The sequence below is a fragment of the Anguilla anguilla genome, chromosome 11, assembly GCF_013347855.1.
Source record: "Anguilla anguilla isolate fAngAng1 chromosome 11, fAngAng1.pri, whole genome shotgun sequence".
Lineage (NCBI taxonomy): Eukaryota > Metazoa > Chordata > Actinopteri > Anguilliformes > Anguillidae > Anguilla > Anguilla anguilla.
This window is the reverse complement of record NC_049211.1, coordinates 23,152,887-23,171,035: the sequence shown is the minus strand read 5'-3', so window position 1 is coordinate 23,171,035 and position 18,149 is coordinate 23,152,887. Positions and strand designations below refer to the sequence as shown.

The 18,149-nt window shown below is 40.6% G+C and overlaps 1 protein-coding gene across 6 annotated transcripts in view; it reads right to left on the bottom strand.

Moving 5' to 3' along the window:
• Positions 1 to 18,149, bottom strand: part of LOC118208106 (E3 ubiquitin-protein ligase RAD18-like) — a 56,482-nt gene that overhangs the window by 13,337 nt on the left and 24,996 nt on the right. For 4 of the 6 annotated variants that reach the window (XM_035382404.1, XM_035382408.1, XM_035382409.1 and 1 more), the window contains 3 exons: positions 12,771 to 12,899; positions 11,614 to 11,734; positions 1,036 to 1,080 (listed from right to left, as the gene is read on the bottom strand). In XM_035382404.1, coding sequence (XP_035238295.1) covers positions 1,036 to 1,080; positions 11,614 to 11,734; positions 12,771 to 12,899 — 295 coding nt within the window. Of the gene's footprint in view, positions 1 to 1,019; positions 1,081 to 11,613; positions 11,735 to 12,770; positions 12,900 to 18,149 lie in introns of all 6 variants that reach the window. The other 2 variants (XM_035382406.1, XM_035382405.1) reach the window with 2 other exon arrangements.

Sequence of the window (18,149 nt, the reverse complement as noted above, 5' to 3'; positions counted from 1 at the left end):
AGCTCAGATGTCACATTGTCCAATGTGGTTCTTCCCTTGGAGGACAGCAGTCCATTGGAGCATCAGTGGCCAGAAAAGCTCCTGTATGCATTAATTCAATTTGCAGTAATTCGGGTGACACTGCACAGAATCTACCAGATCATCACCATAGTTCTCAATGCTGATGGAACTTCTAGGTTTCATGGTGGCTCCCCCCCCCCCCCCCCCCCCCCCCAGGACCCACTTTCACAGATTGACTGTCAGGTCTGGCCTCCAGACTTGGATTGTCTGCAGCTATGGGTGAAGTCGGTGTAGGGCCCAACCTCCTGCTGATAGCCTGCAACCAATCAGCGGTGCAGACAATATTGCATGTCAGGACCCCTTCTACCAGGTTGCCGCATACATGCTGCTAGAAACGTTTTTCTGATTGGTGTGCAACCCAGGCTGAGGATCTAGTGCTCTGTGGCATCCCAGCAGGGATGCGTTTTCTTCCAACACCTCCTTGATGAAGGTGAGTCAGCGTTCACATTGAAGGTCTGTGAAGTTGCTAATTCCACTCAACATCTCCCCATTAATGGTCACTCGTTTGTAGCCCACAGCCTCATTAGTAAATTTCGGAAAGGGGCACGATGGCTGTGCCATTCCAGACTCTCCCATAACCTTACTTTTTTGCCCTTAATGCTTGAGGTTCTCTGCGAACCTCCATAAGAACCACCAAAGGGAACTAAGTTTAGGTGTGACAGCTAAGAGAGTGAATGACCTCCTTGCTCTCTCAGTGACCCCGATGTGTCTCAGATGGAGCCCAGGTGGATCTCGTGTCACTCTGTGGCCTAACCTGGCATTTCTGCCAGGTTAGGCCACAGGTCTATTGGTTCATCTCAACTGGACTTTCACTGGGGCAGGGCTAACAGGGAGAATTTTTCTGGGACTGTATAGATTACTAATGTCTGCCGAGACATAAACAGGGGAATATACAAGATTACAGTCCGGTAAGTGCTCATGACATGATCAGGCTTAAAGCAGGCTTTCCAAAAACACACCTTTAGGAATACTTACTCAGGGCTTAAGTCAGGTTCTGAGCTGAACACTTCTGAGACAGAGCTGAAATAAGGAGAGAGAAATTTTTTTTTACATATATACAGTATACATACACATAATTATAATTATTAAAAAAACTCATAAAACTCATTAGGCCCTATGTCCCATTAACTTGTGAAATTAAACTATAGACTAGCTTTAATTTCCTTAGGGAATTATTGGTGACATGATGGAACTTCAATGGCCAATACCTTAACTGTGACACATACAAAATTCAATAAAGCACAGGGAAATCTGAACTGAAAAACAGTAGCCTGCTGGATCCTATATTCCCCTCTCCCCTATGAGGAGAAGGCATTCTTTCAATACATTATTAGCCCAAATGTCTCTTTACCACATGACTAACACAGCAGAGCATTATCAAGCAATGCCTCCCCGGGTTTTCAATCTGCAATCCTGGTAATGGGTCCAGCATGGTTAATACAACTCAACAGAGCTGTTTATTGGCTGGCCTTTCTAAGAGAGTCAGGACCACAGGGCCTGCTGTGCTTTGAACCGCCTGTAGCAATTCTGGGCATCTGGCCAAGCTTTGCAATCCATAAATAGCAATGCCCCTGGTGCCTGGCCACAAATCAAAAATAATAACCACACACCCCATGCTTTTAGGGGTTCGACATTCAAATGTCAGATTCAGCTTTAAAAGACACCGTATTAGAACCTCCAACAGGAAAATTCCATGTCAAATGCAGGGGGGAAAAAGTGGAAAAATGGTCTCCATTAAATAAAAAGTCACAAAAAAGTTAAGATGACAGAAATAAAAAGCCATCAGTTCTGTACAGACCAAACCAAACCACAGAACTGCAAGTGCAAATGATGAGACTGCAGTCCTCAAAACTAATTAGCACTAATTCTGCTGTAGTGCAGAAGTGAGTTCAGAAGGCATATTAGTGGGGCATCCTCACAAACAGAAGTTTGTTTCGATTTTGAGCGAAGCTACAGTGCAGACTGAAGGCAGCTCGACCTGTACGGCAACAATAATTTCCCAACAGCAATTAACAGCAGTTTCAGGAAATGGGAAGAAGTTGCACTAACACAGAGGAAGTTGCACAGTTTCATTCTGGATTAGTGCCCAGGCCAGGATGGACACATTTATACCCACTTTGAGATAACAATTTTAAAGCAAGATAACAAAGTCATTTCAACTTGCCTGTAGTTATCTTATCAGCACAATTCCCTTTCTTATATAACTGCCATTCTAATTCATTTTTTCCAACCTATACTAATGTCTCCAGTTTTTAAAGATGCACAATCCTCTTTTTCTCAAGTATTCTTGAGTGTATAAGACCATGGCCTGATTACTTATCTTGTCTTACAAAAGGGGCTTTTGCAAAGACACATACGCACATCAATATGCACAAGTACACAAACATGGACACATGAACACAAACATACACACAACTAATCAAACAACCAATCAATCAATCAATAAATAAATCATACAAACACACACACAAACAAACCAACAAACACAGACGTGCATAAGCATTGAGAAGACAAGTGGAGCAAGCCAATCTCAGGAATGGTGCCAAATACATCATTCACTTTCAGAGCCAGACTGCTGAAAAGGAAACCAATCACTGTGGGAGATTTTCATTCTTTCATCTTCAAATGAATCTCTCTTCAAAGAAGGAAAGATTTTATAAATGTGCCCAACTAGACAATTACATTTTCTAAATATTACAGGAGCCTGAAATCTCAATGTACTTCAAAGATGTGTCTTACTTTGATTAAATCGCGTTATTGAAGCAGTCAACCATATGTACCTTGTCCCTGAGGCACACGGCAGTTCGCTTTACTGGTTTGGATGTTTTTGGAATTTTTTTGAAGTTCTCTAGAGCATCATTAAAAGAAACAGTTTGTGAGATTTGGGTCCTGACACCTGATTGGTTTAGCAAAGCACATCCACGGAATTTAGGAAGACTTTTCAGATCAGTTTCAACTCTGTCACACTCATAATATCATTAGGTTATAAGCATAACAAGTGAGGTTACTCTTGACCCTAAAAGGTCACAAGCTATCAAAATGCATTAGAATGGGACAGAAGACCAAATGTAGCTCCTCGTGGGCCTGCTTTTTTCCCCCTGACATTCTACAAATTTATTTTTTATTTTTTTAATTAAAATTTTGGAAATCTTTATCTGATTTTGAAGGCCAGTGGAATAATTTGTGCACCATGATTTTCCAGGACATATACATTTTCAAAAACCACCAACAGCTGTGGTAACCCTGTAAATAAGCTACATCATTTGTATACCATTACAGATGTTTATATTCAAAATGACAAGACAATGAATACATCTGGAAGGCTTGTGCAGTAATAGAGGCTATTTCGACTACTGAGTGACTTCAGGCTGTTGGTATCAAATACTAGCAACATGTAAATATATTTCCTAAAATTCCTGCTATGCAATCTGGGTCAGCTACCATGAGTCTGCTGTGAGGTCCCCACGCTGCTGGGGCGAAGGCCAGGCTCCAGGCCAGGCATGTTGGCGGGATGATTACAGAAAGGTGTTCCTCTAATGAAACGCGCAGGGGCACAAGCTACTCTGCTGTGGTGGAAGCTAGAAAATCCTTAAGTCATTTCATAACAAGCATGCATTAACAAGCATAGCTTAGAATGGCCACAGGGGGCGACAAGGGGGCGCAGGGAAAACGCTTCAGACACGGCCAGGGCTCGCAGTCTGATTCTGGGGTAATGAAGGGCACAAAAATCAGTTTACATGGACAAAATAACAACCCGGAAACTGAAGGTAGTCTTCCACTAAAAACAACCGACTGAATCACTTGTGCAAAACACAACCAATTTAAAAGTAATGGAAAGATGTCCAGACAGATTTAAAACTTTTAAACATTAATCAAATCTAAAACCTTTGGTTGAAAAGTCTAAGCCAACTCAACCCATATAAATACTGTCACTTTGTACAGATTTTTATTTTATTTTACAGGCTGATGCTGACAAATCAAGATCTACAGTTGAGACAGTTCAAGGCTGTCCGTTGGATCCAGGGGTCGTACATTACATTACATTTATTGGGCAGATGCTTTAATCCAAAGTAATGTACAATAAGTGCATACCGAAGGTCACTGGAACAACTACAGAACACAGTTCTGATACGATATAATACTCATTATGTAGCAGTTATTCATAGCCAGGAACACATTAAGTTCAGTTCACACAGTAAGCATAGGCTAGGTCAGTCAAGTCAAACTAGGAGGCATGGGGATGAGCTACAACATCAAGATAACAATACAAGTGCAATGAAAGTGCTGGATGAAGATACAAGTGTAACATGAAAGCTCTACAGGAACATACTAGAAGGATACAAGTGATAAGAGCGATCCTAGATTGGAGTGCCCTGCAGAGTAGTGATAGTTAGTCCAGGTGCAGTCTGAAGAGATGTGTCTTCAGGCCACGGCAGAAGATGGGCAAAGACAGAGGGGTTCGAAGAGGAACAGGGAATTTGTTCCACCACTGGGAAGCTAGGGTGGAGAAGCACCTTGATTGGTACGAGCGAGAACCATTCACCCAAATGGCAGGGAGTGCGAGCCGCCCTGCTGCAGTATAGCAGAGTGGTCGAGCTGGCCTGTAGGATTGAATCATATCCTGTAGGCAGGCGGGGGCTGTCCTGTTGGCTGCAGTGCAGGACTTTGAACCTGACCCTGGCAGCGACCGGTAGCCAGCGGAGGGACCTCAGCAGGGGAGTGACATGTGAGAATTAAGGAAGGTTGAAGACAAGTTGGGCAGCAGCATTCTGAATCATCTGTAGTGGCTGTATGGCACAGGCTGGCAAGACAACAGACCACTCACAATACAGCATGTTCTTGTTGAAACTAATCTTGTTATGGCAGCAGACCTGAGCCAAATACTATATTAGAAATACTTAAATTCTCTTGACACTGGTGAAGTTCCTGTGGCAAAAAAAAAAATCAGAAAGAATTTTGCACAAGTGTTTAAAAGCATTCAGTCACTATTTCAAATACACATGACCCTGGTCTACCTGCTACCTTACAAAAGTGATTTATGCTCACTGCTGTCCATAAAGGGTCCAGCTTTAAATAAGTAACACAGACCCATGACAAACGAGAGTGCTCTGCCATTCACAAGGCTTTGCAGGACCACACAGAACCAGCTCCACCCAGAGGAAGACCCTTGCTTCCATGAGCACTGTGGTACGGCTCATTTATGATCTGACCCCAACAGGACGCACAGTCAAAGAGAGGGTTTAACTGCCCATGCAAGTTTAACCCCTTTAAATTTCTGGACATTGGATGAGTGACCGACCTCTGCACCTCTTGAGTTTTAATATCCAGCAAGCATTCACGTGGTACAGCCGCAAAGGTACCGCATAATGTGGAATGGAATAGACTTGAGGTGAATTGAAAGAACTTTTGTTTTCCTTTCCAAAATCTATGCTCTCCAAAGGGACGCTCACTGATTGTAATATGGGCTCACAAGGTAAACCTTCTTACCCGCCTCAAGGATTCATTAGCTATGCAGGATGAAGGCAGTAAGGGTTGCCTTCCACAGTGCTGCAAATGCACAGACCTGACTAGAAATTATTCTGACACAGTCAAGACAGGTATCAAATTATGGAAAATTAACCTATATTAACCTACCGAAGGAAAGGCTGTAGTCATATGCAGTAAATGGTTCAACTGAAGACAAATTAAGCCAAACATGTGTCATGATTTCTGCCCTAACATTTTGTAATCTCCATTAAAACATGCAGGCATCATGAATAATGGCCATCTTGGACCGAAGACTCATCACCACTACCCGGGGAATTATTGTTTATTCACAATGAAAAATGAAGAACGGCACACTTTGTCAGCTGCAATCAGTGACCATAGGCGGAGGGGCCGGCAAGAATGATGGGGCTCATTTGCTGCATTTTCTATGGTAAACAGTCACACCTCCTGGCCACTATCGGTAAAGTTCATTTGAAATAAATGCATTTTGACCGATGAGAGGTGATCAGTACCCATTCACTGCTCATTCAGAAGGGCGGGGCTGCTGGCGGCGACGACCCAGCTTGACGCAAAGCAGTCCGCAGGGGGCATTTCACAAGGAAATTTACTTATGCTTATTTACACCAAGCTGAAGGCACTGTTTGAATTCTTAAAGCCCAATGACCACGGCCTTTGTGTGCAGAAGCTCTCCAAAATGACGCCTTTGACTGAAATACAGGGCTTAGAGACGGAATACGGTTTGTGTGGTTCCAAAGGGTAGCACCCTTGACAGAATTAGCATTTAGAAGTGGAAAATGGTTTAAAAAAAATAAATACATATTCACAATGTTCCTATTTGAGAGGTTTGGTGCCATGTGGAGAGAGGTTTTGGGGACACTTAGACCCACCTTTGGTAAAACATATATCACATTTTACTGCTAAGTTCAATCAAGTCCAAACTTTTTTCCTGGCATAGTAGACATCCTGGGGTACAATTGGAGAAACTACAGAATCGCTACAGAATAAAGAAAACACAAGACACTTTTTGGATTTCTTTGTCCAGCAAGAATGAGCCATTCTCAAAAGTCAATTCTGTCATTTCAACTAGCAGGCCTACTTTTTGAAACAAGCCTCAAAAATAAATAAATAAATAAATAAAATAAAATTTTATAAAATCCAGATTTCCCTCCCTAAGAGTAAAATAAATAGCTCAATCACAGATGACATTCCATGCACAGTTTGAGACAAGAATGACCCAGAAATAATGGTGAAAACCCTCAGATAAGTTAGTTTGTTATCTATGTTGGTGCTTTTTATTTAGCATCCTGCCTCGTTTTTTTTTTTTAATCTCAGAAAGACCTTGTGGAATTACCAGGATGTTTCTGACAGGCTCTGCCAACCCTGACGGCTTGACGGAGGATTCCCTAAGCAGTGCTGTTTCTGTTTAGAGGAACAGCCTAATTACACCCCGACTTGTTTCAGGGCTGAGGAAGGATATGTGAATTTGGGTGGTATGACACCTATTTCCATGGATTAAAAGTGTATTCTGTGCCTTTCACATGTGTGTCTTTCTACTACAACACCCAAATTATTGGGCAAACTCCTTGGGCTTCATGGCTGATTTTCTTCTGTAAAGTCCCAACTTAACAGAGGGATGTTGCAGACAAGGGGGTATTTCTTTTTTTCTTCTCAAATCATGGAAACGACTATTATTGCAAACAGACAAAAAACATTCCAGTTATCCATTAGTGCCTGATGATAATTGGGTTTCCCTCAACAAATGCATTTTTGCCACATGACAGTTATTGAATAGTCTCAGAATCTATTTTTTTATTTATTTTATTGTTGTCAGTGTGGAGCACACTAAATATTTATACTTAGTTAAAAGCCTTCTGATTTATAGCACTCAGACAACAAAATACGATAACAAAATGTGCCCAAGGGGGTGAATACTTAGACAATGCATATTCAAAGAGTTCCTGCTTGGGTTAGGAAGAGGAAACCCAGTGGGAAGAAATTCAGATCAACTTCATTACATTACATTACAGGCATTTAGCAGACGCTCTTATCCAGAGCGACTTACACAACTTTTTTTTTTTTTTTTTTACATAGCATTTTACATTGTATCCATTTATACAGCTGGATATATACTGAAGCAATTTCGGTTAAGTACCTTGCTCAAGGGTACAACGGCAGTGTCCTACCCGGGAATCGAATCGATCGTTACAAGTCTAGTTCCTTACCCACTGTGCTACACTCCGTCCTACACTCCTTCATCATCTTGCTCCACATTATCTTTAAATATCTAGAGCTCACCTGAAATTAGAGTTCACAGCAAAGCTCATTTACACAATCAATACTGCCAAAAACTACTCATTTAATTTTGCCTGTTTATTTTTAAATCATTACAAGTTGAGAATATATTGTTGTATTTTATTTATAAATGGCGGAAACTGGCAGTTGAATATTTTCTACTTAACGGTTATCATCCCTCTCCTGGTTCAAGCCCATGCCACGATTCAAAATGGAGGCCGAGATGCATCATCCTGCCCCTCTGACCTACATATTACTATAAATCTCTGCATGGACAGTCTATTTTACCAGCTAATTTAACTAGTTACCTCAGCCTTTAAGATACAGTGAATGGAAAAATAAGTAACATCAGCAGGAAGATTAATCCTAATGTTGACATCATTGAGACTGTCAAGGTGGAAAATTCTCTTTCCAATGCTCAAGGTGGGCTGCAGCCTTGTAATTTCAAGCCTGTCAGCATCCAAGGGACCAGGAACAGTCAAGGATGAAGAAAAAACAACGGGGCATGGCAAGAGATGGAGTTGTGACCTGAGTAGAAACTGGAGAGTTGGAACTACTACTCTTCAGAGCAGTGAGAGCTACTTTACCAAGACATCGTCTTTTCTACTTCACATTATTTCCTAAGATTAATAGGTAGCAGGCAGTAGCTACAACAAACTGTTATCAAAAAATAATAACATTACAGTCCTTTAGCAAACACTCTTATCTAGAGCGACTTACACTTGCTACATAGCATTTAAATTGCATCAATCTATACAGTTGGATATATACTGAAGCAATGCAGGTTAAGTAGTTTGCTCAAGGGTACAACGACAGTGTCCTACCTGGGAATAGAACCTGTGACCTTTAGGTTACAAGACCGGCTCCTGACCCATTATACTAAACTGCTGCCCTAATAATGTCCCTAGCCCACAGGCTAAATAAACTATGGCAAATAATTAAATAAATAATTATATATAGAAAGTATAGAAAGGCCTGTATGATGGTAATGTAGCTACCATATATGTGGTAACATTTTCAACATCAGATCAGAAGCACAATAGCTGTGACAACCGATATCATCAGTTACTTAGCCTATTTTTGTTTCTTCTGGATGCTGAAATAGCAAATTAGGCACTGAGGCTAAATGGCGAGCTAACTAATAGTTTGCCTTCTAGCTTGCTATTGCGGGTTAATGAAAAACAAACAAAAGAAACCTCAAGTAGGCTTGAGGAAACCGGAAAGGGCACAAATACATTGATGGCACTGTAATATTTAAGACCTCCCACTCTTCAGTTGAGGGACTAGAGCAGAAGTGAGAAGCTAGCAGACTGTTGCCAAGTTTGGGCAGAGGAGCAGTACGGGGTGCATGAACAGCCTGATGGATGGCTCAGTGTAGACTGAACGCCACACACTCAAGTACGATGGGGGCTGCCCAATGCAACCTCTCTGTGATGGATCTCAAAGCCAGCTCAAGGGCTCCTTTGCCTGACTCACTCTGAACAGACAAAAACCTGCATGTTTTTCCACTCTTAACCAGGACTCAGACTGAAGCGCATTACCATATGAATGGCAAGATGATTCGGTTTGAAATTACCGTCGACAATTCAAACTACACTGTCAAGTGATTTCTATTACAAAGCCTTTTCAGAATCCATGCCTATTTTAGAATTTCCTTCCCGAGCACAAGACTCAGAAGTATGAAGTTGGAATACCCCTTGAGGATGCACTGAAAGTGGCTTAAATTGAACAAAGAACATTTATGCAAGTCAGGAATGTAAAACTAAAACTGATTCTGGAAAGAAATGCATAGATTTCTAAAAGTTTTTTTTCCAAATAGTCTGGCGAGTCCATCGCAGTTTTTCCCCTGACTATACCCAGATTTATAATTTTCCATTCAATTTGGAATGTCCAGCTTTACTCACAGGCCCATTTCATCACTGGAAAACGTTCCAGAAGATTCTGAGGAGAGCACAGGCAACCACAAGCTCCCATTCAAATTAAATCCAAAGTACATCCAACCAGTCAGCAGTTCTGCTAACTAAACCCTCACTCTCTGAGTGATGGACTTTAACAAATCAGCAGTCATTACGAAAGAAAATGTTTTTTAAAATTTTTATAACTACTACTAGGCGGCTATAGAGATGACAACATGCATTCTATTCATAGTTAAAAAAATATATATATATGTAGTAAGTGTTAACAGTTCTGCAATTTCAGGACAGCTGAACCGGAGAGCAAGCCTTTTCTCTTCAGGAAACCTGCGATTTCATGCCTTCATAAGGAGAGAAGCAGGCCAAAGCGAACACAATTCATTAAAACCAGAAGCACAAACCACAATGTCATGTGGCAACATACACTTATAAACGTTTAAACCCATTAGCAGCCACAGCACCAATTAACAAATGCTTTGCTAGCCCCGGTTTAAGTTGCTGGCACAGCAACAGCTTTTTCATAACCACAGACATACAGCCGCTTCATATTGACTTATAATGGACTTATAAGTCTCATATAGCATGTGTGTGCTTGTACCAAGGCCATAGTCATACAAAATAGGAATTCATGTACAATGGTGTCATACAACAAATGACAGCAACTCTGCTGGAGAATGACGTCTAGAAAAGAACTAACTGACACTCACTGATTGGACACTTGCAAGACACTTCATTGCAAATGTCCAAAATTGTTAAAACAACTGTCTGAGCCTACAGTATTCTCAACAAACAAAAAGGAAGCAATTATTAATGGGTCAACAAAATTGACAATGTTCATGTTTGCATTTCCACACTTTCCCTCATGTGCCCTTTACAAGCATTCTACCTACAGTCTGTCTATTTTTAAATCCCTCTAGGTTATAGGCAAGATCACATTTTAGCAAGAATTGTTGCAATAATAGAGTGCCAATATCAGTTGTGCAGGTGATGACTGGCTGCTGGAACAGGTCAACTGATGGGAGTGATTGACAGTTCTCCATGTGCTTTAGTGGCTCTCTAATCAGCGTGAGAGGTGATGCAAGAAATAGCATTCAGTGGATTGTAAACCAAGTTTGAGCAGCTGAAGAATTTCACATATATTGCTAATTTCACATTATATGGCCAACAGAGAAAAAAGGCCTATACATTGCAACTTTAATGAAGAAAAATATTAAACAAAAATAATGCCTCACTGGCAACTTTACAAGGTTTATCAGCGATCAAACTACAAATTACTGATGGCTTTCAAGATTCAGTACACTAGTCCTCTCCATTCCACCTTGGGGAGGGGGAAAATCTACATATTGACTTTGCCACAAAGCAGACACTGGTAAGTCAAACAAGGCAGCATACCATTCATTACAGTTTTTCAACGCAAGACTAAGCTCAGCCATTAGAAGAATTTCCTCATTTTAGGGTCAAATATTTGCCTGTAGATTTTATAGATTTGGAAAACCTCTCCTACCACAGCATAAGTGAATGTAATTACACAATCAGTAACACCAGCATTAATCCCAGAGATAGAAAATATAGTTAAAATAAAGCTACTTTTGGACTGTCTTGCATCATTAGCTAAAAATATATTAATCGTGTCAAAAAACCTGATTTGTTCACAGAACCCATAGGGGACTGACAGAGTGCCAGCACCATCAAAACCTAATTTCAGTTCAGTGCATTAAAGTTTACAAAGGACTTTTAGAAGGATTTCATGAATTTAAAGGAGGAAATTATTGCAAATATTGATTTCTAATGGTGACAGGTTTTGCTAGACCAGAATAGCTTCCAATTATAATACTCACCTGGTTAAGACACACAATCTTACCTGCTGGTGGACACATCACTGAGAGCTAAGGGTGATGTTGGAATGACCTCTATCTGCAGACTGCTCTCTTCCAAAGTCGTGACTGGAACCTCGTCATTGAGGGTGTCTTCATTTAAAGATTCTTGAATAAAAAAATGATGAAGAAATGAACTTCCATCTTTTTCTTTTTTTAAACGTGCTTTTGCCATAATTTACTTCCTTCTTATTTCCCCATCCAATTACAAAAGCCTGCTCTATCGCTGCCAAATCCTCTGCTAATTTGGGATCACAGCCTTGGATAAGAGCCATCTGAAACAATCAGTGGGGCATTGCTTCTTCTAACTCCTGCAATCCATCAGCCGGGCTGGGCAGCCACTCTGCCCGGGCACCACACTTCTTAAGCACCTGGCACGGACAGCAAGGGGCTGCGAGACCAGAGAAGTTCTGCTGAACAGCGTTTCCATGCATAATCAGATACCATGATGAGCCAACGTATTGTTGCGGCTCTGATTTTCTTTTTCATAGAACAATGCTAATTTTATATTAACCGGCACCTAATGTATTGTAATGGATGTGTAAGAATTTACATACCTGATGATATGTACGGGCAGTTGTGTTGTTCTGAGTTTTTGTCATGATCAGTGCAGTATAGGTTTGTACTGCCCTGATAACTGGGTGACAGTGTTCCCATAGCAGTGACTCATTAGGTTCAATAGCAGCAGCATTAATTAATCAGCTGAGTGAGCAGCTGAGTAGAAGAGTGCCTGTACAGCGGCACTGTTCAATGTGCTATCCAAGCAGGCCTCCAGAAGTCCAGCAGCAGCCTCATCCAGAGGAAGATACAGACTCAGTCAAACTAAGACTAGGGAGTCAAGCCACAGTAGCACAGGCTGCAGTAGCCCATCGAGGGGGGAACTATGCAGCACAATGTGAACGGCGTATTATGGTGCATTACATTTTGATGATGCATTACCCACATCATGTTTTATGGTTCTAGACGGGCATACTTTCATTTACATTTAGTGCCTTATTGATATTACATTGGTCTGGGAATATTGTAAGCCAGGTCTGGCACTGTTGATCACATATATCTCTGGTAGGTGCACTTACGCACTCTTTCCTTGTAAATCGTTCTAGATAAGAGCATCTGTAAATGAAAGCAATTTAATGTAATATACCTGATGAGAATTCTTTCTGGCCAGCACTGCCTCCTTTATCTTCCTGCTCAATCTGTGCTCTTTTGGATGTCTTCCATCGACTTTTAACCGCAGTGATTAGGCGAGAAAACTCATCGCTGTGCTGTTTCCCTGTGAAATGAAATACATAACATAATCTCCCTTAAACAAAAAAAAATAATAATAATATTCATAATCACAGACTGTAATAAGCAGAAAGTCATTGGGCCTCATTCAGTATGACAAATATGCAATAACAAAGGAAAAGTTCAAATGCCAAATTCATAATGCAGTCTTGAAACTTTTAAACGTAAGATGACAAGGTAGCACAGGCGTTTCACGTACTTTGTACTACGTAAGTCAAACTTTAGTTCCACTTGCCCTTATCTGTGTAGCCCTAGCCCCACCCACCCTGTTTGCTCTGGCAGCGGCTGTGAACGAGAGGCAGGGCAGATAGCCGTTCTAATTGGTTGTTAAGATTCAGCCGCAGTGAAATTTGGAGTGGCTGATTTCAGAGCCTGGGGCAGTAAGAGACTGGATTTTTTCTTAGACATTTTAATTTACTGATATCTGTCAGGATGTGAAGGAAACTTAACCAAATATGAACAAAAGTTCTCTTAAACTTACATGCAGCACCTAAATTCCTCTTACTTTTGATCTTAAAAGTTCCTAAGAAAAACCAATGCGCAATTCATAAAACATGCATACATTCTTTCAGTTTTTGTGCATATTCCCAAGTGTATCAGATGATGAATGCCGATTGTTCTTAAATTGTGTGTGCCTGTCCGTGCAATTATCATAAGGAAACACCATAGCAATCCCATAAAAATCCCATACAAGGCATGCTGCCATTAGGGTCACGTGCATACAGAAGCCATTCTATCAGTCTCCACTAACATGTCTGTGCAGTCCCTAAATACACATTCACTCCCCAAGGAGTACATGTGGGTATTTATATACTATCATGAAACATGTTCATCAATTTTTAATCAATAAATAAAACAAATTGCATGTGCTCCTAACAAGTTCATTATCACAACCTAAAACTAAGATAAAAATAGGAGTAAAAAAAATATTGTAAACCGGAATGAAAATAAATACCAGTTTTTGAAAAACTACAACTTGTAAACCTGCTAATAAAACTGAAATTGAAATAAAAGTTGAAAGATTTGAGCTTATTCACATAAGTTAAAATCAATAGCCCATTTATGACTATAATTATATTTATAAACATTTAGTTGTTAATATGAGGTCTGTAACTTTAATTGACTTTGCATCAAGCAAATGGAAACCTCTTCTGCGCATATGCCATGAGGCCCACTGTATCCCACACAATGACTTGCGCTCAACAGAGTTCGCACATAAAAATCAGGGGTGTTCGTAGTTCCATAAATTTGCAAGTTACAAATGTGACACACAACTGCTTTATATACAAGCCAAACACACGCGAACATGAGCGTTCTCCTAACAAGGAAATTTATAAAGAAAAGCATGTAGTTTCTAGCAGTCAAGACATAAACCACCGGATTCCACAGCTATTTCCAAAGCTGTACCAGTAATTAATGAGTAAACAGTATGAGAAGATCCTTTACCATGAAATATCAGAAATGACCAACACTTCTGACATGTTTGTTCTTTGTAAAATTTATTCAGGAAAGAACCGAAGGAGAGAGACTGAACACTTTGAGGTAAAAAAAAAAAGCAAAGAGGACTGAAATATGCAACAGGAACAGCGGTTCTGCAGTGAAAATTCCCATTCAAATAAGCAAACTCAGTTCTGCTAATGCCACTATACAACCATCTTTCCCTATTCCCTTTCATAACTTTTATATAGTAGCCTTGAAAGCAGTGCTGCCACTCCAAATTCACATGTATTAGTTGCTAAGGCTCGCTGAGCTAGGCTGCTGGATGATGAAATGTAGTCTACAATGTACCAGTTGTACATTTGTCTGGAATACTAATTTGCTTGTGCTATACAGTGAAAAGCATGAAGGAATATTTATAAGAGACAGAATAGAAATGTACTTTGCTATTCTCACTACTAAGTTGTTACCTTCAAATCCTGAACATGACAGACAAGGCTGACTCAAGATGATAAGGCACATGTGTACAGTGCACAAGTAGTCACCCAGTGACAAGAGGAGAGTGGAACTGACGTTATCCATACACCATAGTAATTTCGGTCACCAGATGTCAACCAATTCCAGCATTTGAAGGATATTGGAATGACACCTGAGACAGAGTTTTCCACTTGCATTAACTAAGTGCGAGCTTATTTACTTTCTTGTGGAAATTGAGTCATATTCCTCTTGCAGAATTCAGACACTGGTAGATTCCATGTCTTGAGGCAAACAGGCTATATAATGACATCACATGGACTGAAACCACTAAATAGGTTTGTTAGTGTTTCAATGTTATGGTCTGCAAGGTTTTCCATACCTTCTGTCCTGTCAATCGGCTTTAAAAAGAAAACACTAAGAAGGAGTTAAAAATCAAATGACTTTGATAGAGCAGATTCTATATAAATTCTCAGCTCAGCTAATGCTGACCCCTTTATGATGTCTTCACCAGCCCTACCTATGCTACATCTAAAACTATATCCTCACATCCATTTTCTATTTCAAGCACTCACTCTTGCACATACTGACATCAAACATTATGGCTTATGTATTTACTACTTCTAAATAGGCTATGTGTTAATCACTAAAATCGGTTGTGACCTTGACTTCATCTCAGTTTGTAAAATGCCTACATGTAAATCCATACACAGCCAATAGCCTGTGAATGATCTCAACTCATTTAAGCAAGCTGATTATGGGCAAATTTCATAATAATAACTTTTAAAAAAATTTTTACATTAAATTTAGCTATCTGGGGGCCTTAAAACCTTGCTGAAGAATACCCAGCTTGTTCTGAATTTAGATTTACACCAGTGTACATACCTAACCTGTTTCTATCTCTTAGCCCACAAGGTCACTTCATTCCCAAGATGCTGACTACTTCCCAAGAATATCTAAAAACTTAATGGGGGGTACAGCTTTCTCCAACAGAGTCCCACTGCTGTGGAATAACCAAAATTTATAAGGAAGTCAGACAGGCTTACCACTTAAGTGTAGATTAAAGACGCACGTTTACGATGAGACTTATAATCAATTACAGTCTGGAGACAGGGGAGGAGAAGCCTGTAGCCATAGAGTGTTGTGGAGTGGCATCCTTCCCTAACAGTCACCTGTCAACAGCTGTGACCCTACTTTTCCTGGGCTGGCTCTTGATAAGAGGGTAGAGTGGTTTCTCTCATGACAGCTTAGGTCACCCTCACCGCTCAGGCTCACCCGCTATCCCAGCTGCCACCTCAAGACTGCCACCTAGCTGCCGTGAACCCATCAGCATGAACACTGACTCAATGACCTTGGTGGTCATTAAAACCTGCAACCTGAGCCTGCCACAGGAGGATGGGCTCCCGCCCTTGAGGGAAGCAGACTTCATCTGTGTCACCTAGGAGTTTTTCTCTGCCACGGTCACACTTAGCTTGCTCTCATGCTCTTGGCCTGCTCTCGTTTAGACCAGGGTCCATTGCCAAGGACACTGTTTGTAAAATGCGCTATACAAATAAATTTGATTTGATTAAAAACAAATCGCAGAAGAAAATGAAGAAAAATGCCTAAGTCCAATATAAACATCTGCAAGGATAAGAATTTGTTCCTAATGGCACAGATAATAACCCGGTCTCCAGAGTGCAGAGGAATTCTGGAAGGCAATGTTCACCAGAGAAAGGGCACGACAAGCCTCTCCTGAGCCTCCACCAGCTTTAACACATCCCACACTGCATGAAAAACCCTGAGAAAGGCTAACGGCACACTGAACCACATATGTGCCGTATGTGGGATTAATCTGCTCTTCCATTTCACGGCTTTCATATGGTACATGTTACTGTTCCATGTATTTATCGACTTACTCATTTATTTATTTTTCACGTTAAGCCAATTCTCTGGCTGTTTTTGGTTAGCGTGTTCATCCCCTTGACTGCACAGAGAACGGTAAAGCACACTTGAGGTGCAGCCCGTGTTTCATTTCTTCATTATGTGAAAGTTGGCTCGATAAAAACGAGAGTTTGTTGAATAAAGAGAGCCTGAGCATTTTCCTGCATTAGTTTATCAGATGTCTTTTCTTTAGATTTTAAAGATTCATTATTGAATACGAGATTATTTTAAAAAGGAAATCTGGACATTTATATGCCACAGATGGCTTTTGGTCTCCACATTCAGCCACTGTTGACATTCCTACATTTATCTGAACCCCTTGACTCTCAAAGGTGCCAAGAGACAAAACCACAACCACCACCCCCCCGCCCCCCACCCCCCTCAATTCATGTCTTTTTCCCTGCTCTTATTACTCTTACTCTTATGGCTCCTCTCATTGGGGACAGCAAATGATCATACATAGCTTAAATTAAATGGCCGCCGTTAAGGCATTGGGATGGACTCATTCGTTTTGGCTTTGCCGCCCACGTGAAAATACCTATCTGCATGACCATTTGTGCCTTGCCTTACAATCCAGACAGCCGTGGTGCCCGCAGCAGGAAAGAAACAATTGCCCATCCCCTCTCATGGAAACAAGATAAGTGTTAACTAAACACAATAAAGTGGCCTTGCCCTAAAAATGATGATATTTCAGATTTCAGTCCCTTTGACAAATACGATTCTTTGCTTCATGTTGCTGAAAACAAGCCAACGATTGAGACCGTGAAACAAAGAAATCAGTAGAGGATTTCTGTACATTTAACCGTCTTTGCCCTCTTATCATGGGAAATCAAGCTCCACTAAGCCTGTGTATGAGAGTTGATGAAAGCAAATTTCACTGCTAACTATACTACAGAAACAAACCACAAGTTTAATCTCCTTCCCTCTGCCCTTTGAGACTTGTGCCAACACACCCACTTCTTTTTTTCCCATTTGGTTCCAGCGACACAAAGTATACTGCGCAGGTTGGAAGCAGAGTGAACTGTGCTGGGGAAAAGTCAATCAGATATTATTCTCACTACTCTGTATAAATAAATATTAAAATGCAACAGATACATTTAATGACACTGAAACTTAGTGATGACTATGATAACACTGAAACCTGGACATGGTGGCTTAATTTAAGAGATGATTTGTGATTGTTTAAGATCACATAGCATCATAGCAACCAGAATCAGATAATACACAAAACAGATAATGCTTGTAGAGATGGACAAATACAAGGATATTTCACAAGGTGCAGTGCAGTGCTAGCAGAAATTAAGAAAAGGTAATAGAAAAGGAAATAAGAGGAGGGGGGATATTTTTAGCAGGACAAAGTCCCATTCTGAATCCATTGAAACAAATTAGCAGCCCACCATTT